The sequence below is a fragment of the Amia ocellicauda genome, chromosome 17, assembly GCF_036373705.1.
Source record: "Amia ocellicauda isolate fAmiCal2 chromosome 17, fAmiCal2.hap1, whole genome shotgun sequence".
Classification (NCBI taxonomy): domain Eukaryota; kingdom Metazoa; phylum Chordata; class Actinopteri; order Amiiformes; family Amiidae; genus Amia; species Amia ocellicauda.
In genome coordinates this window covers 27,803,618-27,830,241 of record NC_089866.1, presented here as the reverse complement: position 1 = coordinate 27,830,241, position 26,624 = coordinate 27,803,618, and the positions used below count along the sequence as shown (strand labels likewise).

Genomic DNA, 26,624 nt, shown 5'->3' with positions numbered 1-26,624 from the left:
AGGGAGCCTGCCCCGAGGTGTACCGCTAGGGGCCTCGGCAACACAACTCCAGATAGTAACCTCAGGGGCCCCGTAGGGCCGCACCTGAGCCACCCAGGAGTGAGGACCGTAGTCAAGCTCTTACCGGGAACTGTCTAGAATCAGCTTATATAAGGCGGGGCTACAGAGGTCAACTCTTACACCCTCCACTCATAATGCTCTACTAGTGCAGCTAGGAGAGAAGCAGAATCTACTTGCACAATATCTGGTGCGGGCAACCAAGCAACTTGTGCAGCCTCCGCGCATATCATGGCAGTGGACCCCTGATCCCATAGGAGCGGACCCAATGAAAAGCAACAGAATACATAGCTGGCTAGTCAGCAGAGTAGCCGAGCTGAACAAGAATATACAATATGTACATATCGCGTGACAGCAAGACCTTCATGCTTGTCAGTGCGCAGAACAGGACTATCCAACTCAACTGAATAGTACAGGGTGTACTAGTATTGTGCTGACAATTAGATCTCATACAAGGGGGCGCCTTGAAAAAGGCCCAAGATGTGGCAACGCCTCGAGTCGAGTGGGCCACCAGGTGTTCAGCCATGGTAATGGTGTCCACAATCCAATGCGAGAGGCGCTGCTTTGAAAGCGCCTGGCCCTGTGTCCGCGCTCCATAAGACACAAACAGCTGGTCTGAGCACCAAATGTCCTTAGTTCGTTCCAAATAGGGTTCTCCATAGAGGGAGCCAGTCTTGTCACATCCAACCTATTGTTCAGGCACCTGGGCGCCAGCTGACTCATAGGCCATGGCAATACTGGTCACAATCCAATGGGAGAGATGCTGTTTTGAGAGCACCTGGAACTGTGTCCCTGCTACACAAGACACAAATAATTGATCCAAGTGCCTACTGTCCTTAGTGCGGTCCATGTAGCACCTAAGGTCCCACACAGGGCATAACAGGTGCAGACGTCTCTCCTCCTCTGAAGCGAAGGGAGGAGGATGAAAAGCCATAAACTCAATAGGCCTGTTGACATGGAATGGAGAGAACACTTTTGGGAGAAATGCAGGGTTAGACCGTAGCGTGACCCTGGAGCCATCTCCCGCAAAACGGACACACGGTGGGTGTACGGACAGGGCGTGTAACTCACTCACGCGTGATTGAGGTGATTGCCAGCAAAAACGCAGTCTTAACTGACACCAGGCTTCTGCTCAGCTGAGTTCGGTGGCTCAAATGGAGCTTGGGAAAGTGCATCCAGCACTACATCTAGATGCCATACGGGAATGAGACCCAGGGGGCTCACCATCAATCTGGACATGACATGCGGAGATGGCCGCCAGATACACTTTGAGCGTGGACGGGGACTTGCCCTGGTCCAACAGCTCCTGTAGAAATTGCAATATGACCCCGATGGGGCAATTAACTGGGTCTTGACTGCTGTCTTGGCACCAGGTGCTAAACATCTGCCAGCGGTAGAAATACTGCGACCTCGTAGAGGGAGCTCTTGCCGACTGAATAGTGGCTACCACCGCGTCTGACAGACCCCAGGCAATCAGTCGCTCCCACTCGGGGGCCAGGCCCAGAGCTGGAGGAGGCCCGGATTGGGGTGCCAAAGCATGCCCTGCACCTGGGACAACAAGTCCGCTCTCACTGGGAGCTGCCAAGGCTCTCTGTGGAGGAGGGCGATCAGGTCAGCGAACCAGAATCTGTGAGGCCACCGAGGGTTAAATTGTGAGGGCTCCACCACCAACGGAATGCCTTTCAGCACGCCGGAGTAACTGTGACCCGGCGTGCTCGATTGCGGCAAGGGTGCATCTTGAGAGACCTGAACCACCAACACAGCAAGCAGTTGGAATATATAAGGCAGTATATAAACACGACTATTATTTTGTGTGCTATTTGTAGCCGAAACTGAAACTGAAGCACACCGGAGCCCTGGAGGGCAGATGGAACAGAGTCAGATGAGCTATCAATAATAATAACTAACAGTACATTTAGACACAGAAATAAACGGTGGTGACAGCACAGCTAATAATAATTATTGTAAAACAATAATAACAAGGTCTAATGCACAGACAAGACACAGAGAGCTCACGTTCCCGGTCCAAGTGAAGTGGCAAAAGTGGCCGAACCTGCGCTGACGTCACGTTTTATGGAACAGGATGTGGGAAGGGACCTGTTCTGAGTGACGAGCGCAGGAGTGACGTTTCGATCAGGTTCCTATGGCAGTGCACAGAAACCCCTCCCCCTTGGACAGTGCTTCCGACTTGAAAGATAACAACTAATATGTTTATAAATACGCCAACAACACTCTGGGATCCATAACTTAATCAAACAGTTTTTCACAAATTCAGTGTTTTTCCTGGATAATCTCCACACAAGCGTAATCAATTACAATAAATGTTGCTAAATAAATGTATCACACATCTATAACATCGTGTGTGGCATCAATTTGTATTTATTTATTTTTTGTATGGGATTCTGTACCTTGTCAATGGATCAGGTACTGGTTGTATTAATCGCTACTTTTTCAAGAATACTTGAACATCTGTCTGTCATTCGTCACATTAACATTGGTTTCACAGGCAACTGGAAATCTCAGGGGGCATACAATACTAGCTTTACTGTATTTCACATATTTACCAGTAATTATGGTTTACCATTAAAATGTTATGTGATCGATCACATAAAAACATGCCTTATCTACTTTTAAGGGTTTAAGTGAGTCTAAACAAGGGAAAGCTAAAAACTGGGAAATTTAAACAATTGTGAGAGAATTGTCGGGACAATCCCTGACTGTCCCGGAAAAACTCAACAATGTCTCAGATCAGACTTGGATAATTATTCCAATAATTATGGATAATGATATCCCTCCATATTATCTACTGTAGGAAACTCGCTTATTTTATTTTTACTCACATTATTCACAGTAGAGTAGGCTATGCATATTATGCATTGTAGCCTATACAACAGTGTAGTAGTCTACTCACCCAAAAGCAATCAATCTCAAATGCATGTTGTTCTGCACAGAAAAATGACCAAATTAAATGTAGCTACTCACTTTTATGTGCTGCTTACTGACACTAACCAATACGTCAACATCATGGACCAGTTTTTTATTATGTCGTTCAGATGGCTGTGTGTTAGCCGAGAGTGCAGTTTGGCTTTGTTGAAGTTCATTATGGAGAAAGCCTGCTCAAAGGATCTTTGAGGACAACATCTAGTAGTTTATTATCCTGTAAAATTGCACTGATTCAATGTAATGCTTTGACATACCCCTTGCTTGCATTACCAGTACTTGCATTGTTTATTTTGATTTCCCCTATGCCTTCATTCCCTTAGCTGTTAATGTTACCTGCACTTACTAGCTTTTACTATCTAGGATCTAGGACTTGTATTGTTTACTGTATATTTCGTAAACAATACAAGTCCTGTAAATTAGAATTTGTAAATTGCATTATGCTTTGAACTTTACTGTATTTTTGCACTTTGTATTGCTCTTATGTTTTGCAAGTCGCCTTGGATAAGGGCGTCTGCCAATAAATAAATAATAATAAAATAATAATAACATCTTCAAGTTCAACTTGGCTAGATGTTTTTTTTATTTTTATTTTGTTTTCTCAAATCACCTGTCGGGCCGGACTGGATCCCTAGGCCAGATCCAGCCTGTTGGCTGTATGTTTGACACCCCTGATCTAGAGCATGATGCAAATACACTCACCTAAAGGATTATTAGGAACACCTGTTCAATTTCTCATTAATGCAATTATCTAACCAACCAATCACATGGCAGTTGCTTCAATGCATTTAGGGGTGTGGTCCTGGTCAAGACAATCTCCTGAACTCCAAACTGAATGTCTGAATGGGAAAGAAAGGTGATTTAAGCAATTTTGAGCGTGGCATGGTTGTTGGTGCCAGACGGGCCGGTCTGAGTATTTCACAATCTGCTCAGTTACTGGGATTTTCACGCACAACCATTTCTAGGGTTTACAAAGAATGGTGTGAAAAGGGAAAAACATCCAGTATGCGGCAATCCTGTGGGCGAAAATGCCTTGTTGATGGTAGAGGTCAGAGGAGAATGGGCCGACTGATTCAAGCTGATAGAAGAGCAACTTTGACTGAAATAACCACTCGTTACAACCGAGGTATGCAGCAAAGCATTTGTGAAGCCACAACACGTACAACCTTGAGGCGGATGGGCTACAACAGCAGAAGACCCCACCGGGTACCACTCATCTCCACTACAAATAGGAAAAAGAGGCTACAATTTGCACAAGCTCACCAAAATTGGACAGTTGAAGACTGGAAAAATGTTGCCTGGTCTGATGAGTCTCGATTTCTGTTGAGACATTCAGATGGTAGAGTCAGGATTTGGCGTAAACAGAATGAGAACATGGATCCATCATGCCTTGTTACCACTGTGCAGGCTGGTGGTGGTGGTGTAATGGTGTGGGGGATGTTTTCTTGGCACACTTTAGGCCCCTTAGTGCCAATTGGGCATCGTTTAAATGCCACGGCCTACCTGAGCATTGTTTCTGACCATGTCCATCCCTTTATGACCACCATGTACCCATCCTCTGATGGCTACTTCCAGCAGGATAATGCACCATGTCACAAAGGTCGAATCATTTCAAATTGGTTTCTTGAACGTGACAATGAGTTCACTGTACTAAACTGGCCCCCACAGTCACCAGATCTCAACCCAATAGAGCATCTTTGGGATGTGGTGGAACGGGAGCTTCGTGCCCTGGATGTGCATCCCACAAATCTCCATCAACTGCAAGATGCTATCCTATCAATATGGGCCAACATTTCTAAAGAATGCTTTCAGCACCTTGTTGAATCAATGCCACGCAGAATTAAGGCAGTTCTGAAGGCGAAAGGGGGTCAAACACAGTATTAGTATGGTGTTCCTAATAATCCTTTAGGTGAGTGTATATATATATTGTTGTTGGGGGGTGCTCTTTTTCATCTGGCAACACCCTATATAATTATCTCTACCAGAATGTCTACTTTCTACTTCTACTTCTTAGCGAAAAGCAGAATGCCAGCATGTTCTTTCAAAGAGCCAATTTGATGTGGAGGAGGGTTCTCTAAACAAAAACACTGTTGTTTTTCTGGAGATTGACAGGCTGTGTCAATATGTCTGTGTCCAAACCCCAGCATGTAGATACTGGTGTGTTTGTGTCTGGTCCCAGGCTGTATCAATAATGAACTTGCTCGCGGTAGTGGTTCTGGGTTTGCAAGGTCGTTATTACCTGTCTCTCGCTGCGTGAAATATTTCCTCTCTGCTGGACTCCTGGAACCCTAGAAGGAAAGAATGAAAGATCTCTCCTTCACTCTGTAATGGAGCAGTCAGGCATATGCATTAAAGCCTAACAGGGTGTCTGTATATACATCTAATACACTAACACATGTGGTGCTGTTTAGGCCCCAGGCAAAGCAGAGGGCCTACAATCCCAGAGATGTTTATACATATACAAACACTATGCAAGCCCTAACTGTATTTATATTCCAACTGAAGGATTTGAAAAACACACAAGCAGTAACATTTATATATGTTTACTAATAAAACAAGACCACAAGAGTGATCTGTTAAGGTTCCAATTGAAAATACATTTCAGCCAGTGGTTAGCTGCATTTGGGAGTTCCCAGGAGTTGGGATGGATTGGCCAAGTGTTTTTGGCTTTGAGTGGGGTGCAGTTGACTTGGAGATCCTCAGCTTGTGTATTATTATTATTATTACTTTTTTTTTTTTTTTTTTTTTTTTGGCAGACACCCTTATACAAAGTGCAATAATACAGTTCAGTACAAGGCATCAAACAATTACTAATTAAAATGTACATAATACAAGCAATTCAAAGCATAATACTATGTACGCAATCCAATTTACACAAGTAAATACAATAATGAGGTCTTACATCCTGGTAAGTAAAACCTAAGAACAGTCAAGATGTTAGGTCACAGTCATGGGCTACGGGAAGGGGAGCAAGGGGAAATCAATAAAACAGTATTAGTGACGCAAGAAGCATGGTAAATTGTTGTAAAGTGCTATCTTATAGGAGAGTAAGGGACTAATATTATAAGTACTGTATGAAAAGATGTGTCTTGAGTAAGTGCCGGAAGGAGGTCAAGGACTCTGTTGTTTTGACTTCGGTGGGAAGGTCGTTCCACCATTTGGATCTCAAGGGAACACTATTTCTAGACAAAAAATGCCAGTGTCCTCATCTGTCTCTTTGCAGTGTGATTTTAAAGTGTTGAGTTACACTGGATAACAATTGACATTTCAAGAAGGTGGGATAAACATATATAGGACGTACATAGACATCTCTTCACAATATGTCTAAAAGGGGTCATCTTTAATGACTATCCCTCACTTTAATGACTATTGATTACAATACTTTTGATAGATGGCCTAAGAAACACTGTGCCCTACCTTCTGCAGCACACTTTCTAATGTTGCATGACAGGTTGGTTTCTGTGATCTACCCCTAATGAGACTTTCCAGTTCATCACAGTAGTGTTCTGTGAGATTTATATTGGGAGAATCTGAAGAGACCAAGTTATTATTTCAAAACACTCTCCTTAAATCAGTGTGTGTTACACTCTATACATTGTGTTGGTAGCTGAATAGGCTCTCACTATAAAATTCCATCAAAGTTGTCAATTGACTATTGTCACTTTTTATTTATCAAAGGTATGTGCTGGTGATCATTGAGGTCACAAAAAATAAATGCTTTACAAAAGCACTTAAGCCTTAATGTAATCTATCTTGATGTGGGAGGTTCGTTCCTTTGGCAAGGTACATGCACTCCATTAGAGGTGGTAAAAAAAATGCAACCCCGGGTATTTGAAAAAGAGAAAACTACCCAGAGGGGGAGGGGTTAATTCAGTTTTCCAAGGTACCTCATACGAAAAAAAAATCTATCAAAGCTGTCAATAGGCCCGTGCATGTGTACCACAAACAGTCCTTTTCTGTTTCCAGTTTGTATAAATGGTGATGCAGAAACCGTAACTTCCTCTTTCCCAGGAGTCTGAACTCCCAAGCAACCTTGCAACCTTTGGGTAGTGTTCTTTTTTTCAGATAAATGGGGTTGCATATGCAACCTATCGTAATCTTTCAATTCGAGAACACTGACCTAAGGGGGAGCGGTTATTGTATAACAAGGAGCATCACAGCAAGCTCAGCTGTGCTGGCCTGCACGTTACAATAACGTAGGGCAGCAACATTGCAGGAGTATGACCAAGTCTGCCCTACTCCCAATCCGTCAATGAACTATACAATATCAGGCCAACAGCAAATACACCATTTTGCACAATACTTTGTTTCATTCAAACAAATTATATACAAAGTGGGAAAACAGGATGCCGGCTCCTGTGCTCATCTGATTAACACAGAAGCAGACACCACCTGCTCAGCTAGCACAAGGAGTGGGGAGACACATGCTCTACTGTGTTTCAACTATACACAGCGGGGTGACATGCAACCATGCCTGCACACCCGCTACAATATACAGTATATACATACAGTGAGGGAAAAAAGTATTTGATCCCCTGCTGATTTTGTACGTTTGCCCACTGACAAAGAAATGATCAGCCTATAATTTGAATGGTAGGTGTATTTTAACAGTGAGAGACAGAATAACGAGGTTATCTGAAAAAGGAAGCACTGCCCAAGGGGGAGGGGCTTCTGCGCACTTCCGCAGGAACCCGATCGAAACATCACTCTATCAAAGCTGCCATTGGCCCCTGCGCTCGTCACTCAGAACAGGTACTTCCCACTTCCTGTTCTATAAAATGTGACGTCAGCGCAGGTTCGTCCTCTTTTGCCGGGAGCTTGGACTCCCGCGCGACCTTTCAACTCTTGGGCAGTGCTTCCTTTTTCAGATAACCTGGGTTGCATACGCAACCTATCGTTATCTTTCAAGTCGGAAGCACTGCCCAAGGAGGAGGGGTTACTGTATAACAAAACCGTCGCAAGGGAGGAGGCAGCGAGCTGATAAGGGAGCCTGCCCCGAGGTGCACCGCTAGGGGATCTCGGCAACACAACTCCAGACAGTAACCTCAGGGGCCCCGTAGGGCCGCACCTGAGCCACCCAGGAGCGAGGACAGTAGTCACGCTCTACCGGAAATTGTCTGCAATCAGCATATACAAAGCGGGGCTACAGAGGTTAACTCTTACGCCTTCCGCTTACAAGAGCAAGGCCGGCTGCTCTTCTAGTGCAGCTAGGAGCGAGGCCGTAATCTACTTGCACAATGTCTGGCGCGGGGAATCAAGCACTTGTGCGTCCTCCGCGCAATATCATGGCAGTGGACCCCTGATCCAATAGGAGCGAGGCCACAGACCCAATGAGAAAAATACAATATAATACATAGCTGGCTAGTCAACAGAGTAGCCGAGCTAAACAATACACAATACATATATATCGCGTGACAGCAAGACCTTCATGCTGTCAGCGCGCAGCACAAGAGCATCCAACTCAACTAAACAGTACAGAGTGGAAGAGCTCCACTGTGCTGACAATTTCGTACAATTAACTATATACACCACGGGGCGCAGGAACGAAGTCATACGCCACCCATGGAACACAGGAGCAGTTGACGCCTGCTGGTTAGACCGGCTAACGCAAGGCAACATTAGCTCTACTGTGTTAACAAAGGAACTATATACACAGCGAGGCAGCGAACTCAAGTGCCAACAGCTGGGAACAGCGGCAGTAAACTCCATTCTACAATTTTAGAATGGAGCCACAGTCCTGCTGTTTAACACATAATACATATATACACATATATACATCACGGGGTGCAGGAGCTGGCTCATGCGCCACACGTGGAACACAGGAGCAGTTGACACCTGTCGAATAGCGCAGCTAACGCAGGACAACTACAGCTCTACCGTGCGAATAATGAACTATGTACACAGCGGGGCACTGGAGAACTCAAGTGCCCTCCGCTGGAGGACAACAGCAGCGGTCCCCTGCTCTATGGCATAATACAGCCAGAGCGGGCCACAGACCTGCTGACCAATACACAGAGCGGGGTACAGGCCAAACGCATGCACCACCACAACACAATTACAATGAATGAACTATATACAGGGCGACCTCTTAAGGCAACATACCTGTAGGCCGCACAACAAGAACCGGGACACATCAACAGGGCTGTCTGTACTTCCAGGAGCAGCTCGCATGGGTGCTCGACTGGAAGGCATAGTCCAGTGGAAGGGAAAGTCACGGTTCACTAGCTCCCTCAGGATGCACTTACAGGGGCAGACTGGGAGAAGGCAGGAGACAGAGCCTGCAGGCTACTGGGGCTCGACTACAGCCAAAACTGGGTTCCCAATGGAAGGGACCGGTCCCGTCACATCCAACCTATAGAACCGGGCAAATGTAAGTGGCGAGGCCCGAGCTGCAGCCGCACAAATGTCTGCCAAGGGGGCACCTTGAAAAAGGGCCCACGATGTGGCAACGCCTCGAGTCGAGTGGGCCACCAGGTGATCAGGCACTGGGGTCCCGGTAGACTCGTAGGCCATGGTAATGGTGTCCACAATCCAATGCAAGAGGCGCTGCTTTGAAAGCGCCTGGCCCTGTGTCCGCACTCCATAAGACACAAACAGTTGGTCTGAGCGCCAAATATCCTTAGTGCGTTCCAAATAGCACCTGAGGGCCCACACAGGTCAGAGCAGGTGAAGCCGACTTTCTTGCTCTGAAGCGAAGGGAGGAGGGTGAAAGCCATCAACTCAATAGGCCTGTTGACATGGAATGGAGACAGCACTTTTGGGAGGAATGCAGGGTTAGACCGTAGCGTGACCCTGGAGCCATCTCCCGCAAAACGGACACACGGTGGGTGTACGGACAGGGCGTGTAACTCACTCACGCACTTTGCAGAGGTGATTGCCAGCAATAACGCATTCTTAAAAACTTCAGCTCAGCTGAGTTCAGTGGCTCAAATGGGGCTTGGGAAAGTGCGTCCAGCACTACATCAAGGCGCCATGCGGGCAGTGAAAGGGTTCGAGGAGGCCGTAACCGTCGAGCTCCCTTCAGAAACTGCACAGCCAGAAAATGAGACCCAGGAGTCTCGCCATCAATCCGAACATGACATGTCGAGATGGCCGCCAGATACACTTTGAGCGTGGACGGGGACTTGCCCTGGTCCAACAGCTCTTGTAGAAATTGCAATATGACCCCGATGGGGCAATTAATTGGGTCTTGACCGCCGTCTTGGCACCAGGTGCTAAACTTCCGCCAGCGGTAGGAATACTGTGACCTCGTAGAGGGAGCTCTCGCCGACTGAATAGTGGCAACTACCGCGTCCGACAGACCCCAGGCAATCAATCGCTCCTGCTCAGGGGCCAGGCCCAGAGCTGGAGGAGGCCCGGATTGGGGTGCCAAAGGGTGCCCTGCACCTGGGACAATAAGTCCGCTCTCACTGGGAGCTGCCAAGGCTCTCCATGGAGGAGGGCGATCAGGTCCGCGAACCAGAATCTGCGAGGCCACCGCGGGGCTATCAGCAGAACTGTCGCTCGTTCTCTCCTGACCTTCTCCAGGACCACCGGGAGAAGGGGGAACGGTGGGAACGCGTAAAGGAGACAGCGCAGCCACTTGTGAGCTAGCGCGTCGATCCCTAGGGTTCCTGAGCGGTCTTGGACGGAGAACCATAGTGGGCAGTGTGTGGACTCTGCCGAGGCAAAGAGAGTGCTCCTAATCTCAGCTCGTTACCTGTATAAAAGACACCTGGGAGCCAGAAATCTTGCTGATTGATAGGGGATCAAATACTTATTTCCCTCATTAACATGCAAATCAATATATAACTTTTTTGAAATGCGTTTTTGTTGTTATTCTGTGTCTTACTGTTAAAATACACCTACCATTAAAATTATAGACTGATCATTTCTTTGTTAGTGGGCAAACGTACAAAATCAGCAGGGGATCAAATACTTTTTCCCTCACTGTGTATAGCGGGCTAGAGAGGACATACCTGAATAGCCTCTTGAAAAACAAACTAACTATGTACAGGGCGGCTTAGGCAAAGCAACAGCACCTACATAGGTGCATGAACAAGCCCTGGAGTCAGTTCAGCTCTATAGGGTAACATTTACAGAACCAGTTTGAAGAGGCATAGTCAGGCAGGAATGGGAGAAGTTCATACAAGCACCATTTGAGGCACACCTACCAGGATGCTCTGACATATGGGAGCAGATAGGTAGATAGTACAAAGTCCAGGAGCCTGTGCCTCACAGAGCTACTGAAGCTCAGCTGAAGCCGGATTCTCCATAGAGGGAGCCAGTCCTGTCACATCCAACCTATTGAAGCGAATAAATGTGTGCGAAGAGGCCCAGCTCAAAGCAGCACCTTGAAAAAGGGTCAATGATTTAGCTTCTAGTTGAGTGGGCCACCAGGTGTTCAGGCACCTGGGTGCCAGCTGACTCAAAGGCCATGGCAATACTGGTCACAATCCAATGGGAGAGATGCTGTTTTGTGTTTCAGAGGCAGGCCATCTGGCTTCCAGTGAGTTTTGCTGACAGGGGGCCAAAGAGACCAGAGCTGCAATGGTTGAGTTGACCAGGAGAAATTCGGTCAGGCCTGCCTCTATAGAACCCAGTGCCCTGGTGAAAGCCAGGGTCCTATGGCAAGGGGATCTGCAATCAGTCTACCACTCACTGCGTGACCACCAGGAACTCCCCGTGTCTAGTTGGTGCGAGGAGGGTGCATCCTCCTCCAGGGTAGGCGGGGCTGGTGTTAGTGTGTCACTGTCTGGGCGAGGACCAATAGACAGTGCATCCTCTTCCCAAGTCCCCTACTCGCTGCCCCTGCTTGGAGAGGAGCGATCAGATGAGCTCCCCTCTGACATCACAGGGGCGGAAGGCACATGAGGTTGAGCTGGGGAAGAGGGGGTGTTTGAGCTGCTGCCTGTGTGGGTTTGGTTGGTAGTGCTGTAATTGTGAAGTGGGGCTTGCAGTGGTGGTGGGGAGGGACGATTCATTTTGAGAATATTTCACGGAGACCTTTTTGACCAGTGACAACAACTTTAAAGTCTCGTAAGTGCTGTATCATTAATGTCCAAAAAGCATATGTAATAGATTGTTGTAACCCCATACTGCACAAAAGACAAAAGCATAGCCTGGAAAGGTTTGCATATGTATTGTTGAAAAACATTTGTTACATTTCATTTTTTACAGATTACATTTCTTATGTAACCTAATGTAATAATAAAATGTTATTTTAAAAAACGCATTCAGAATCAGTCTCTCATACATAAGAATATAAGAAGGTTTACAAATGAGAGGAGGCCATTCGACCCATCATGCTCGTTTGGTGTCCATTAGTAACTAAGTGATCCAAGGATCCTATCTAGTCTATTTTTGAATGTTCCCAAATTGTCAGCTTCAACCACATTGCTGGGGAGTTTGTTCCAGATTGTAACAACTCTCAGTGTGAAGAAGTGTCTCCCACATTGTTTGGATGGAGAAAGTTAGGAGTCCACATAGACTCCTAGGTCTTTCTCATGCGTTACTTCATCTACTCCTATTCCTCCCATAGTGTAATTATAGTGGACATTTGTGTTACCTGCATGTATTGCCTTGCACTTGTCCACATTGAATTTCATCTGCCAGGTGTCGGCCCACAACTGAATATTTTATACTGATCCCTGTGGAACTCCACTAACAACCTCACTCCAGTTAGAAGCAACTCCTCTAATCGACACCCTCTGTTTCCTATACATCAACCAGTTCATAATCCATCTACTTACATTACCCTGAATGCCTACAGCTTCCAATTTGAAGATCAGTCTTTGGTGTAGAACCTGATCAAAAGCTTTTTGAAAATCTAAGTATATCATATCATATGCTTTCACGTGATCTACAGCTGCAGTTGCATGTAAAAAAAAAATGAATAGATTAGTAAGACATGATCTGCCTCATCCAAACCCATGTTGACTATCTCCAAGAATATTTTTTTCATGAAGATGTTCCTCTATTTTCTGTCTAATAATTTTCTCCAACATTTTACAAGTAATGCAGGTGACATTGATTGGTCTTGTCTTCCTTGTCTTCCGGTCAATTTGCAGATCCCCTATACAGATGTGGTACTGCAGATTATGCATAGCTTTACCATAAAGGTAAACACTTTATTTTACCATTGTAGAACATCGACATGACTGCTGTGATTTTAAGAAATATTACTTAATTTTACATAAATAAATATAATGATCATATGAAACCTATCATCACAAGAAACATAAGACATTACGTTTTTAGTTCTTTCTATAATTCATTTATTTTTGGAATGAATACAGAAATGTGCATTAGCAAAGAAATGAAACCTAAGTTATACCAACACTATTTTGTTTGTCAAAACAATGTTGTTTTCAAAATGTACCTGGCTTATAAACACTTAAATAAAAAAAGTCCACAAAATGTTCTTTTTAAAATACAAAAAAACTAATAGTTTACAAATAATTGTTCAAGAGCTATCATCAGTTTTGCAAGAAGCACACCTCTCTAGAAGCTCGTCAGAATTACACAGCAAAACAACAAAAACAAAACAAATTGGGTGGTCGGCTTGTGTTTTGAATAAATATAAAAGCATTTTCAAATGTACTGATTATTATTGTTGTTGGCATTATTACTACCAGTAATATTTATTCATAACAATAATAATAATAAATGTATATTGCTTACTTTGCATTGATTGTAAACACGTGTGTTCAACTGTGCAGATGTGTTCTTTCTCCTTTGCCGGTCGGGTTTGCCATATTGAATACATCTCGGGCTACTACTTCTGTGTATTTCTTAATCTTAGTGGTTTTCTTTTGTGTGAATTCTGTAATCTGAAATTAACTAGAAGCAACTTAATCTGTAGCTTCACCCATTCACATTTACATTCTCGTGATAAACGTCTGCCTCTTCCTCTTCCAAATCGCTGTCATAACTGTGTACAATACTAATCAACAGTACCGTGCACAGACATTTTGATGGGCAGGGGCCCCATAAAAAAGCCCCCCCCTTGTCTGGAGGGGGTGAAAGGTAACGAAGTGCGGTCCAGGGGGGGTGGAGTTGGGGAAGACTGTTGCCAGATCGGGGGATTTTTAAGAGCCCAGGGGGAAATCTGGGGGCAACATTCGTATGGGGGAAATGTTGAGGGATATTATTTTGAACTTGGGGGAATTTAGGGGTTTGGCACAATAGATTTCCCCCTCCCCCCGGACCTCACTTCACCAGCACCATACCCATACCCCCCCCCCCCTTACCCCCCCAGACCTCACTGCACCAGGTAGCCATGCAGGAAAACAAGAGCATCACATGAGCCTTGCAGGCCTAGCCGCACTGATGCACCGGGGAAACAAGTGCACCATGCACTGCGCTGACTGAGATGCTGGAGAGCACTGAGGTTGAAGATGGGGCTGAGAGAGTGAGATCTCCTACAGTTGCAGCTGTGGCCTGCAAGGCAAGTTATGTCAGTGGAGGACCCCCTCACACGAGCGAGATCGTTCAGGACAGACTGGTGAGCAAAAGGCTGTGTTTAGCAGCTGGGCCATGGATTTACACCCAATGTTCTGCCCCTGTGCTATGAAAAAAAAATCCTGAAACAAGGAAAACAACCACAGCACACTATCATATAATAATAATAATAATAATAATAATAATAATAATAATAATAGACAGTGTGTGTGTATATATATATATACACACACAGTCTATTATATATATATATATATATATATATATATATATATATATATATATATATATATATATATATATATATATATAATAGACTGTGTGTGTATATATATATACACACACAGTCTATTATATATATATATATTATAGGCCTATAGGCAACTTTGATATAAAAATGTTTTGTATGAGGTATCATACCACTTGCGAAATGTTGGTGCATCGACAACTGAGGACTGAGGAACACTGCTCTCCTTGCCCCCCACAGTTGTGTAGTGAATGTAGTGTGACACCCTTAACCTCTTGCACTCTGTCTAACCTTGCTGCTGGGTAATTAATATTCAGAGATTATCAAGATATGCTCCCACAAACAGGACTCAGTAAATCATAACAACCTTCAATGAAACCGCATATAAATTCAATTTGAAGTGTAAAAGCTCAGTTTACTTACGTATTCCTTATGTTTGCAAATTTACATGTTGCTCTTCTAGTCAGGGCATTCTTGAATCCATAATATTTCATCTATATGAAATGTTTTGTTTTTGTGCACTGTCAAGATTCACATAAACAAAAACACCAAATGCATATGCAGCTAAAGAGGATGGTTGAAGCAAAGAACAAAAATCAGTCCGGCTTGTGATTTCTGAAAAGGCAAAGATAGAACACTAAGCACAGATCTTGATTGGCATTCCTGTTATTTCCTTTATGGCCGAGTAATGGGTATCTGTTTCCTGAGCAAGGAAGCCTATGAGCTGCCCCACTGAACCCAAAACTCAGTGCATCACAACACCTTGCCCCACATGGACCCCCTGAGGATGTGCTATTGGAGAGACGTCACAGTTAAAAATACATTTCCTCTTTCCTCAGTAGCCAGGTGCGTCAGTTGTTATATCTATGTGAGAAAAATAGTCCTCAACCTACAGTTTTGCTTATTTCATGAAAAAGTGTTTATAAAAGGGCCTACGAGGCTGGAGCCCAAGCGGCACGGGACCTCTACCTGGCCCAGCTGGCTGAGGCCCCGAACACAGCCACTGCATCATAGGCCCTGGCCCCTATCGCAGAGATAGCGGTGGTGGCTGACCTGCTGGTCACCATGATGTGTCACTGCGTAAGGGCAACTGGGTACGCCTTGGCAGCCACTGTGGCAGCACGCTGCCAGCTCTGGCTGTCACAGGCAAGGAACCTTCCAACTGACTGGAAGACAGCAAATGTCATACCAATCAACAAGAAAGGGGACAAAACTGAGCCAGAAAATTACAGACCAGTCAGTCTTACCTGCATTACTTGTAAAATGTTGGAAAAAAAATATTAGTCAGAAAATAGAGGAGCATCTTAATGAAAACCATATTCTTGGAGATAGTCAACATGGGTTTGGATGAGGCAGATCATGTCTTACTAATCTATTCAATTTTTTTTTACATGCAACTGCAGCTGTAGATCACTTGAAAGCATATGATATGATATACTTAGATTTTCAGAAAGCTTTTGATAAGGTTCCACACCAAAGACTGATCTTCAAATTGGAAGCTGTAGGCATTCAGGGTAATGTAAGTAGATGGATTATGAACTGGTTGATGTATAGGAAACAGAGGGTGTCGATTAGAGGAGTTGCTTCTAACTGGAGTGAGGTTGTTAGTGGAGTTCCACAGGGATCAGTACTAGGGCCTTTGCTTTTTCTAATCTATATTAATGATCTGGACTCTGGGATAGTCAGCAAACCTGTCAAATTTGCAGATGATACTAAAATAGGTGGCTCAGCAGATACAATCTCGGCAGCACAGGCTATTCAAAGGGACTAATATTCAGTTGTGGGCCGACACCTGGCAGATGAAATTCAGTGTGGACAAGTGCAAGGTAATACACGCAGGTAACAAAAATATCCACTATAATTACACTATGGAAGAATAGAAGTAGATAAAGTAACGCATGAGAAAGACCTAGGAGTCTATGTGGAATCCTCATTTTTTCCATCCAAACAATGTGGGGAAGCAATAAAAAAAGGCAAACAGAATGTTAGGGTATATTGTCAAAAGTGTAGAATTGAAAACAAGGTAAGTAATGTTAAGACTGTACAATGCACTAGTTAGACCTCATCTGCAATACTGTGTACAGTTCTGGGCACCACACTTCAAGAAGGATATCGCTGCTCTAGAGGCAGTTCAGAGGAGAGTAACCAGACTTATTCCAGGTCTGAAGGGAATGTCCTACTCGGAGAGACTGAGGGAACTGAACCTTTTCACCCTGGAACAGAGGAGACTTGATCCAAGTCTTCAAAATCATGAAAGGCATAGACCACATCAAACCAGAGGAGCTTTTCCAGATCAGCAGGGACACACATGGAAATTGGGCTTCAAGGCATTCAAAATGGAAAACAGGAAACACTTCTTTACGCAGAGAGTTGTGACAATCTGGAACAAACTCCCCAGCAACGTGGTAGAAGCTGAAAGTTTGGGAAAAATAGACTGGATAGGATCCTAATAGAAAGCCTAATCATAAGAAGATTTGCTTATGATAAAGGACAATGAACCACATATGTTGTATTCCTGTTTGTTCCCATTGATGCTTACTGTAAAACATAGGGGTTCAAATACATGAAATTCCAGTTAATTTAGTTGTGGGTTTGTAGTACAACCAGCTTGATTAGTTGATCATTTGTTCATAAAAAGCATACAAAGTTGCTGGTTATGGGAAGGACCTGCATTAAGAATTAGGAATATCCAGTTCTTATCTACCCCTTCAGAAAAGGTTCTGTTGTGGACACTATCCCTCCAACCTTATCTAATATGTTGCTGTTGTTCTTGTAGGGCCCCAGGGACCTCAAGGTCCACCAGGCCTCCCAGGTGAGAGAGGTTTCCATGGCCCCCCTGGTCCCCCTGGCCCCCCTGGACCTCTAGCCAGCACCAGAATACCAGACCTGGGTTACCCAAGGGACCATGGTAAGTCATCCTCACCACCTAATGTATACACTCCTCAGCTCAAGTAGGTGCATTTCAGGGAATTGAGTTAATGTTTAAGCAGTTTATTGGGTGTGATGTGTATTAATTCACCAAACTGTAACTTTGTGAGGCTGTCACAGGTGGTCTCAACCTAGCCCAGGAAGGGAAATTACCTCATAACACAAAAGCAGTTTCTCATGACTGGGCACCTTCAAAGGTAATCTTTCAAATAACAATCAAAGGATTTATGCAAAGGAAGTCTGAGTAGATCTAACCCACTGGGTGGTCCGTTCAGTGCAGGATGTGTAAAAGCCATTGGCAGGGCAGTCTTGGGAGCTGCCACCTCTCCTGCCAGGGGCTTCTCTGTTAATGGAAATGGGACTCCCAACATCACAACCACTATGGAATATCAGTAAAAACACTAAAGTGGGGTAAAACCATGACTTTCATTTAGATGATTAACAAAAGTTTGACAGACATCTCATCCACAGAAGATGAACCATCCACAGATTAAATGTTTTGAATAAATACATCTTACATCACTTAATAACTTCCAGATGTTCAGAAGTCAACAGCTGTGGAGAAAAGGACAAAAGGACTTCAGGATCCACTCCATTTCTAGTATGCATTCTCTTTATTAGGGACCAACTCTAAGAGATCTCAATGTGAGACAGATTTTGCAGGTGCAGGTTTCATTCGTTACCTGTTCGTTTCAGAGATGTCCTCATCATCCTCGAATGAAACTAATTTCCTTTTTGTTTTACATTTATATATTCTTTCCCCGGCTGATAGGAGAGGACTGTGAGCAATCAGGGATCATTCGGGAAATAGTTTCTATGAATCCCACAGTTGAGGCACTTCTGTAATCAGTGGGAGTTTGAAAAAAAGCAGAGGCAGTATAAACGGGTATAAATGTAAGTCGCCCCCTGGATAAGAGCTTCTGCTAAATGACAAATAATGTAATGTAATGTATAAACACTGTGTGCTTTTTAGATGTAATTTAGCTGTATTAGTTCTGGTAGAAAGAGTGAATTTCACCAGTGTTAAACACTGGATACCTGGGCATCTTGTATTCTACTCAAATCTGAAAAATGTTCAAAGTAATCCTGTATTTTTCTAATACATCTGAAGAATAAAATTGAGAGTAAAGGTGTTTATATAAATAAGAGGCTATTTCATGAATACAACCACATTTTGCTTCTTGCTAGGAATTAAACAAAAACAATGTCAAAGAATTTATTATATATTAACATTTTAACTGCTGTTAAGTTTTAAAGGCTGCTAAGAATAAGAAATGAATAATAATAGATTTAAAAAAATCAAGTTTAATTGAACTAGAATTAAACATTTCATGTTGTGCTTTCGTTTACAGTTTTCCCAAGTGTCTTGCCCTGTGAAATGACTGCCTGTTTGTCCAGATGTGTAGTGTCCCCCCACCTACACCAAACCCCTCAAAGCAAGTGCAGTTTGTATTCCCAAGAGACAGATTGCCTCTGGTCACAGAGATCTCTTCCCAAGTAAGAGAGACGAGCACTGTAAACAAAACATGCATTGTGGGACTCTGAAGTGTTATGTTCCAAGGCTTTTGTTAGCAGTCAGGATGGCGTTTAGGAACCAGTCTGTACAACCCCAATTTCAAAAAAGTTAGGACAGTATGGAAAATGCAAAAAACAAACAAAAAGAGTCATTTGAAAATTCAATTCACTCTGTACTATATTGAAAACACATTATTAACACATTATTTGATCTTTTACTTTGTGGATTTAATTTATTTTTGAAAATATACACTCATGTCAAATCTGATGACTGCAACACACTCCAAAAAAGTTGGAGTTTACCACTGTGTAACATCATCTTTTCTTATTAAGCATTTGGGCACTGAAGACACCAGTTGGTTAAGTTTAGCAAGTGTAATTTTCCCCCATTCATCCATTATGCATTTCTTCAGCTGCGCAAACTGTACGGGGCCTTCTTTGCCTTATTTTGCGCTTCATACTGCTCCACACATTCTCAGTCGGAGACAGGTCAGGACTGCAGGCAGGCCATGCTAGTACCCACGCTCTCTGCTTACGCAACCATGTGCTTGTAATCCGTGCAGAATGTGGTTTGGCGTTGTCCTGCTGGAAAATGCAGGAACATCCCTGGAAAAGACAAAGTCTGGATGGCAGCATATGTTGCTCCAAAATGTGTACATATCTTTCTGCATTAATGGTGCCATCACAGATGTTCAAGTTACCCATGCCATGGTCACTGACACACCCCCATACCATGAGAGACGCTGGCTTTTGGACCTGAAGCTGATAACAGCTTGGATGGTCCTTTTCCTCTTTGGCCAAAACTATTTGAAATGTTGACTCGTCAGACCACAAAACACGATTCCACTGTGCTACTGTCTATCTCAGATGAGACCGAGCCAAGAGAAGTCAGCAGCGCTTCTGGACAGTGTTGATGTATGGCTTCTGCTTTGCATAGTAAAGCCTTAACTTGCATCTGTGAATGCAGCAGTGAATGGTGTTGACTGACAAAGGTTTACTGAAGTATTCCAGAGCCCATGTCAGGATATCCATTACAGAGTCATGACAGTTTTTAAGACATTGACGTCTTAGGAATCGGAGATCACGCGCATTCAGAAGTGGTTTTCGGCCTTGCCCTTTATTGCACCGAGATTTGACCGGATTCCTTGAATCTTTTAATTATATTGTGCACTGTAGAAGGTGAAATGCACAAAATCCTACCGATTTTGTCTTTGGGGAATGTTGTTCTCAAAGTGTTGGATTATTCGCTGATGCATGTGTTAGCAGATTGGCGAGCCTCAACCCATCCTTGCTCTTGAAGGACTAGGCCTTTTTTGGAGGTTTCTTATATATTATGATTACACAATTGCCTCACCTGTTTCACATCACCTTCTTATTTCAACTCGTCACATCGCTATTAGTCCTAAATTGCTCCTGTCCCAACTTTTTTGGAACGTGTTGCATGCATCAATTTCAAAATAAACGTTTACCTTAAAAAGCTATGCAGTTGATTAGGTAAAACATCAAATACCTCGTCTTTATACGTTTTTTGTTTAAATACAAGTCAAAGTACATTTACAAATCACTCCTCTATGTTTGTATTAGCATTTTCCATACTGTCCCAACATTTTTGGAATAGGGATTATAATTAAAAGGATATTATATTATAATTATATTGAATTATAATTCAAGGATAGAAGGCCTATTCACAGAATTGATCTATGAGGTCTCTCCTAGCGAGATGTTGTATTCCTGGAGTGTTTCAATATTACAAAAATATTCACTATCAAGCTGAGTTCACTTTGGCTGAAGGAAAACCTGCTCTCTCTCTCTTTCTTTATATACAGCTCTGGAAAACATTTTGCTAAAATTTTTTCTGAAATCAGCATCTCTACGTGTATGGCAGCCATTCCATTCCAGTGTCTGTTGAATTCCAACACAAGGCACACCTCATTCTACTGAATGAGGTACTGATTAGGTGATCACCTGAACCAAATCTTATTTAACAAGGAAAAGTATAAAAAACACTGCCTGTAGTCATCACTATCCTCTTGCAATAGGACCAGCTGGACGGCAAAACAGTGCTAGTACCTCAAAAATAATTGCAATAAAAAAATAACTATTGACCGTGCCAAAAGAGTTGAAAAGTGAGTGAGGAAAAGAAGGGTTCAATTCTGGCTTTACTGGCAGAGGGATACAGTGAGCGTCGGGTTGCTTCCATCCTTAAAATTTCAAAGACAGCAGTTCATAAGAACAAGGTCAAGCAGCAGACATTGGGGACAACAAAGCTACAGACCGGCAGAGGGTGAAAATGACTCTCCACTGACTGGGATGACCACCAACTCATTCGAATGTCACTCAACAACTGTAGGATGACAAATAGGATGGTCAAGTGACCTGCAAAAAGAATGGCAAATGGCAGCTGTGGTGAAGTGCACGGTGAGGACAGTTCAAAACAGGCTCCTAGGAGCAGGGCTGAAGTTCATCTAATGGTTAGACGGAGGCCTGGAGAGGCCTACAAGCCACAGTGTCTCGCACCCACTGTGAAATTTGGTGGAGGATCTGTGATGATCTGGGGGTGCTTCAGCAAGGCTGGAATCGGGCAGATTTATCTTTGTGAAGGACACATTAATCAAGCCACATACAAGGTTGTCCTGGAAGAAAACTTGCTTCCTTCTGCTCTGACAATGTACCCCAACTCTGAGGATTGGTTTTTCCAGCAGGACAATGCTCCATGCCATGCAGCCAGGTGTGGATGGAGGACAACCAGATCAAGACCCTGTCATGGCCAGCCCAATCTCCAGACCTGAACCCCATTAAAAACCTCTGGAATGTGATCAAGAGGAAGATGGATGGTCACAAGCCATCAAACAAAGCCGAGCTGCTTGAATTTTTGCTCCAGGAGTGGCATGAAGTCAACCAACATCATGGAAGACTGGTGGAGAGCATGCCAAGACACATGAAAGCTGTGATTGAAAATCAGGGTTATTCCACCAAATATTGATTTCTGAACTCTTCCTAAGTTAAAACATTAGTATTGTGTTGTATAAAAATGTATAAAAATCTTTTTTGTTATTTTGACCAGTTGTCATTTTCTGCAAATATATGCTCTAAATGACAATATTTTAATTTGGAATTTGGGAGAAATGTTGTCAGTAGTTTATAGAATAAAACTAAAATGTTAATTTTACCCAAACACATAGCTATAAATAGTAAAACCAGAGAAAATCATATTGCAGTGGTATCTTAATTTTGTAGGTGTATTGTACCATGTCAGCAGTAATCATATAGATTTTTGTTACCTGCTTTGTTTTATAATTTTACATTTCTGTATTTTAAAATATTGTTTTACCTTTTACCTGAGTTTTAAGTTAGAAAATGACATTTATAAATGTTATCATAGCACAAAGATTTTGATCCACAAGACTACAAATTACCAAATATTCTCACGACTGCATTGCTAGTAGTCAGGATTTAATGTTACTGTTCATTCTCCCCAATTAAAAATGAGTGACAGTTTCCGTCGTAACATTTAACTCATGACATATGAGTATGCCTACTGCGTTTTAGCTTCATAAACGCAAATCAAGTTCAAGTTGCAATCTCTACCTCACCTGTCTACAGTCTTTCATGTGCTTGAAAAACACATGCATTGTATAGCATTACAAATGTCTTTTCTTACAACTGCAGTCAAATTGAGTGGACACTGGGTGATTACCCCGCAAATAAACACGTTTCATAAAAAAAAAGCACTTTGATGTTATTTATACCAATCATTTTAATGATTTATGTTCATATTTCCATTTAAATACCCTACTCTATTTGTGCTAGTATATACACCAATCAGCCATAACATTATGACCACAGACAGGTGAAGTGAATAACACCAATAATCTCGTTATCATGGCACCTGTCAGTGGGTGGGATATATTAGGCAGCAAGTGAACATTTTGTCCTTAAAGTTGATGTGTTAGAAGCAGGAGAAATGGGCAAGCGTAAGGATCTGAGTGACTTTGACAAGGGCCAAATTGTGATGACTAGACGACTGGGTCAGAGCATCTCCAAAACTGCAGCTCTTGTGGGGTGTTCCCAGTCTGCAGTGGTGAGTACCTATCAAAAGTGGTCCAAGGAAGGAAAAGCGGTGAACCGGCGACAGGGTCATGGGCGGCCAAGGCTCATTGATGCACGTGGGGAGCGAAGGCTGGCCCGTGTGGTCCGATCCAACAGACTGTAGCTACTGTAGCTTAAATTGCTGAAAAAGTTAATGCTGGTTCTGAAAGAAAGGTGTCAGAACACACAGTGCATCGCAGTTTGTTGCATATGGGGCTGCGTAGCCGCAGACCAGTCAGGGTGCCCATGCTGACCCCTGTCCACTGCCAAAAGTGCCTACACCCACATTTTTCCAGTATTTATTGAAATTCAAGTCCAGTGAAAAACCTGAAATGGTACAAAGGTAAGTGATAATCTGTATGAGATTAAAAAATGAGGTTACCAAAAATGAAAAATAATGTTACTGTACCCTCTTAAGCATTATTTGGCAGTCTCAGCTTTCATGGGATACCAAACACTTGGCAAACAACACAACAGTGAAGAGTACATGGAACTGAAGAGAAGCACATGGATTCCCTTTTGAGGGTACCAGAGGGGTTTGTCAACTTAAGGGGTTACATTTTTTATCTCCAATTGTTTATTTGTTCTATGCTTTAATTTCAGAGTACATTGAGATATTAAACAGCGCAAATGTCAATAACAACTGGAAAAATGTAGGTGTTCTAAAACTTTTGACCAATAGTGTGTGTATATGTGTATATATATATACACTAACCTAAAGGATTATTAGGAACACCTGTTCAATTTCTCATTAATGCAATTATCTAACCAACCAATCACATGGCAGTTGCTTCAATGCATTTAGGGGTGTGGTCCTGGTCAAGACAATCTCCTGAACTCCAAACTGAATGTCTGAATGGGAAAGAAAGGTGATTTAAGCAATTTTGAGCGTGGCATGGTTGTTGGTGCCAGACGGGCCTGTCTGAGTATTTCACAATCTGCTCAGTTACTGGGATTTTCACGCACAACCATTTCTAGGGTTTACAAAGAATGGTGTGAAAAGGGAAAAACATCCAGTATGCGGCAATCCTGTGGGCGAAAATGCCTTGTTGATGGTAGAGGTCAGAGGAGAATGGGTCGACTGATTCAAGCTGATAGAAGAGCAACTTTGACTGAAATAACCACTCGTTACAACCGAGGTATGCAGCAAAGCATTTGTGAAGCCACAACACGTACAACCTTGAGGCGGATGGGCTACAACAGCAGAAGACCCCACCGGGTACCACTCATCTCCACTACAAATAGGAAAAAGAGGCTACAATTTGCACAAGCTCACCAAAATTGGACAGTTAAAGACTGGAAAAATGTTGCCTGGTCTGATGAGTCTCGATTTCTGTTGAGACATTCAGATGGTAGAGTCAGAATTTGGCGTAAACAGAATGAGAACATGGATCCATCATGCCTTGTTACCACTGTGCAGGCTGGTGGTGGTGGTGTAATGGTGTGGGGGATGTTTTCTTGGCACACTTTAGGCCCCTTAGTGCCAATTGGGCATCGTTTAAATGCCACGGCCTACCTGAGCATTGTTTCTGACCATGTCCATCCCTTTATGACCACCATGTACCCATCCTCTGATGGCTACTTCCAGCAGGATAATGCACCATGTCACAAAGGTCGAATCATTTCAAATTGGTTTCTTGAACATGACAATGAGTTCACTGTACTAAACTGGCCCCCACAGTCACCAGATCTCAACCCAATAGAGCATCTTTGGGATGTGGTGGAACGGGAGCTTCGTGCCCTGGATGTGCATCCCACAAATCTCCATCAACTGCAAGATGCTATCCTATCCTCAATATGGGCCAACATTTCTAAAGAATGCTTTCAGCACCTTGTTGAATCAATGCCACGTAGAATTAAGGCAGTTCTGAAGGCGAAAGGGGGTCAAACACAGTATTAGTATGGTGTTCCTATATATGTATATGAAGCATTATATTTAATCAAAATAAAATTGTTCAAATTAACATACCTGTGTGTTCATAAGTGTGTGCATGTGTGTGTTTGAACAGAATGTGTACTGATTCTACATACATGTGCAATACATCTACAGTGAGGGAAAAAAGTATTTGATCCCCTGCTGATTTTGTACGTTTGCCCACTGACAAAGAAATGATCAGTCTATAATTTTAATGGTAGGTGTATTTTAACAGTGAGAGACAGAATAACAACAAAAAAATCCAGAAAAAACGCATTTCAAAAAAGTTATAATTTGCATGTTAATGAGTGAAATAAGTATTTGATCCCCTATCAATCGCAAGATTTCTGGCTCCCAGGTGTCTTTTATACAGGTAGCAAGCGGAGATTAGGAGCACTCTCTTAAAGGGAGTGCTCCTAATCTCAGCTCGTTACCTGTATAAAAGACACCTGTCCACAGAAGCAATCTATCAATCAGCTTCCAAACCCTCCACCATGGCCAAGACCAAAGAGCTGTCCAAGGATGTCAGGGACAAGATTGTAGACCTACACAAGGCTGGAATGGGCTACAAGACCATCGCCAAGCAGCTTGGTGAGAAGGTGACAACAGTTGGTGCGATTATTCGCAAATGGAAGAAACACAAAATAACTGTCAGTCTCCCTCGGTCTGGGGCTCCATGCAAGATCTCACCTCGTGGAGTTTCAATGATCATGAGAATGGTGAGGAATCAGCCCAGAACTACACGGGAGGATCTTGTTAATGATCTCAAGGCAGCTGGGACCATAGTCACCAAGAAAACAATTGGTAACACACTACACTGTGAAGGACTGAAATCCTGCAGCGCCCACAAGGTCCCCCTGCTCAAGAAAGCACATGTACAGGCCCGTCTGAAGTTTGCCAATGAACATCTGAATGATTCAGAGGAGAACTGGGTGAAAGTGTTGTGGTCAGATGAGACCAAAATCGAGCTCTTTGGCATCAACTCAAGTCGCCGTGTTTGGAGGAGGAGGAATGACCCCAAGAACACCATCCCCACCATCAAACATGGAGGTGGAAACATTATGTTTTGGGGGTGTTTTTCTGCTAAGGGGACAGGACAACTGCACCGCATCAAAGGGACGATGGACAGGGCCATGTACCATCAAATCTTGGGTGAGAACCTCCTTCCCTCAGCCAGGGCATTGAAAATGGGTCGTGGATGGGTATTCCAGCATGACAATGACCCAAAACACACAGCCAAGGCAACAAAGGAGTGGCTCAAGAAGAAGCACATTAAGGTCCTGGAGTGGCCTAGCCAGTCTCCAGACATTAATCCCATAGATAATCTGTGGAGGGAGCTGAAGGTTCGAGTTGCCAAACGTCAGCCTCGAAACCTTCATGACTTGGAAAGAATCTGCAAAGAGGAGTGGGACAAAATCCCTCCTGAGATGTGTGCAAACCTGGTGGCCAACTACAAGAAACGTCTGACCTCTGTGATTGCCAACAAGGGTT

The 26,624-nt window shown here is 43.5% G+C and overlaps 1 protein-coding gene across 4 annotated transcripts in view; it reads left to right on the top strand.

Moving 5' to 3' along the window:
* The window catches only part of emid1 (EMI domain containing 1), a 180,194-nt gene that overhangs the window by 122,527 nt on the left and 31,043 nt on the right, over positions 1-26,624 (top strand). For all 4 annotated transcript variants that reach the window (XM_066689177.1, XM_066689175.1, XM_066689176.1 and 1 more), the window contains exon 9: positions 17,463-17,594. In XM_066689177.1, coding sequence (XP_066545274.1) covers positions 17,463-17,594 — 132 coding nt within the window. The remainder of the gene's footprint in view (positions 1-17,462; positions 17,595-26,624) is intronic.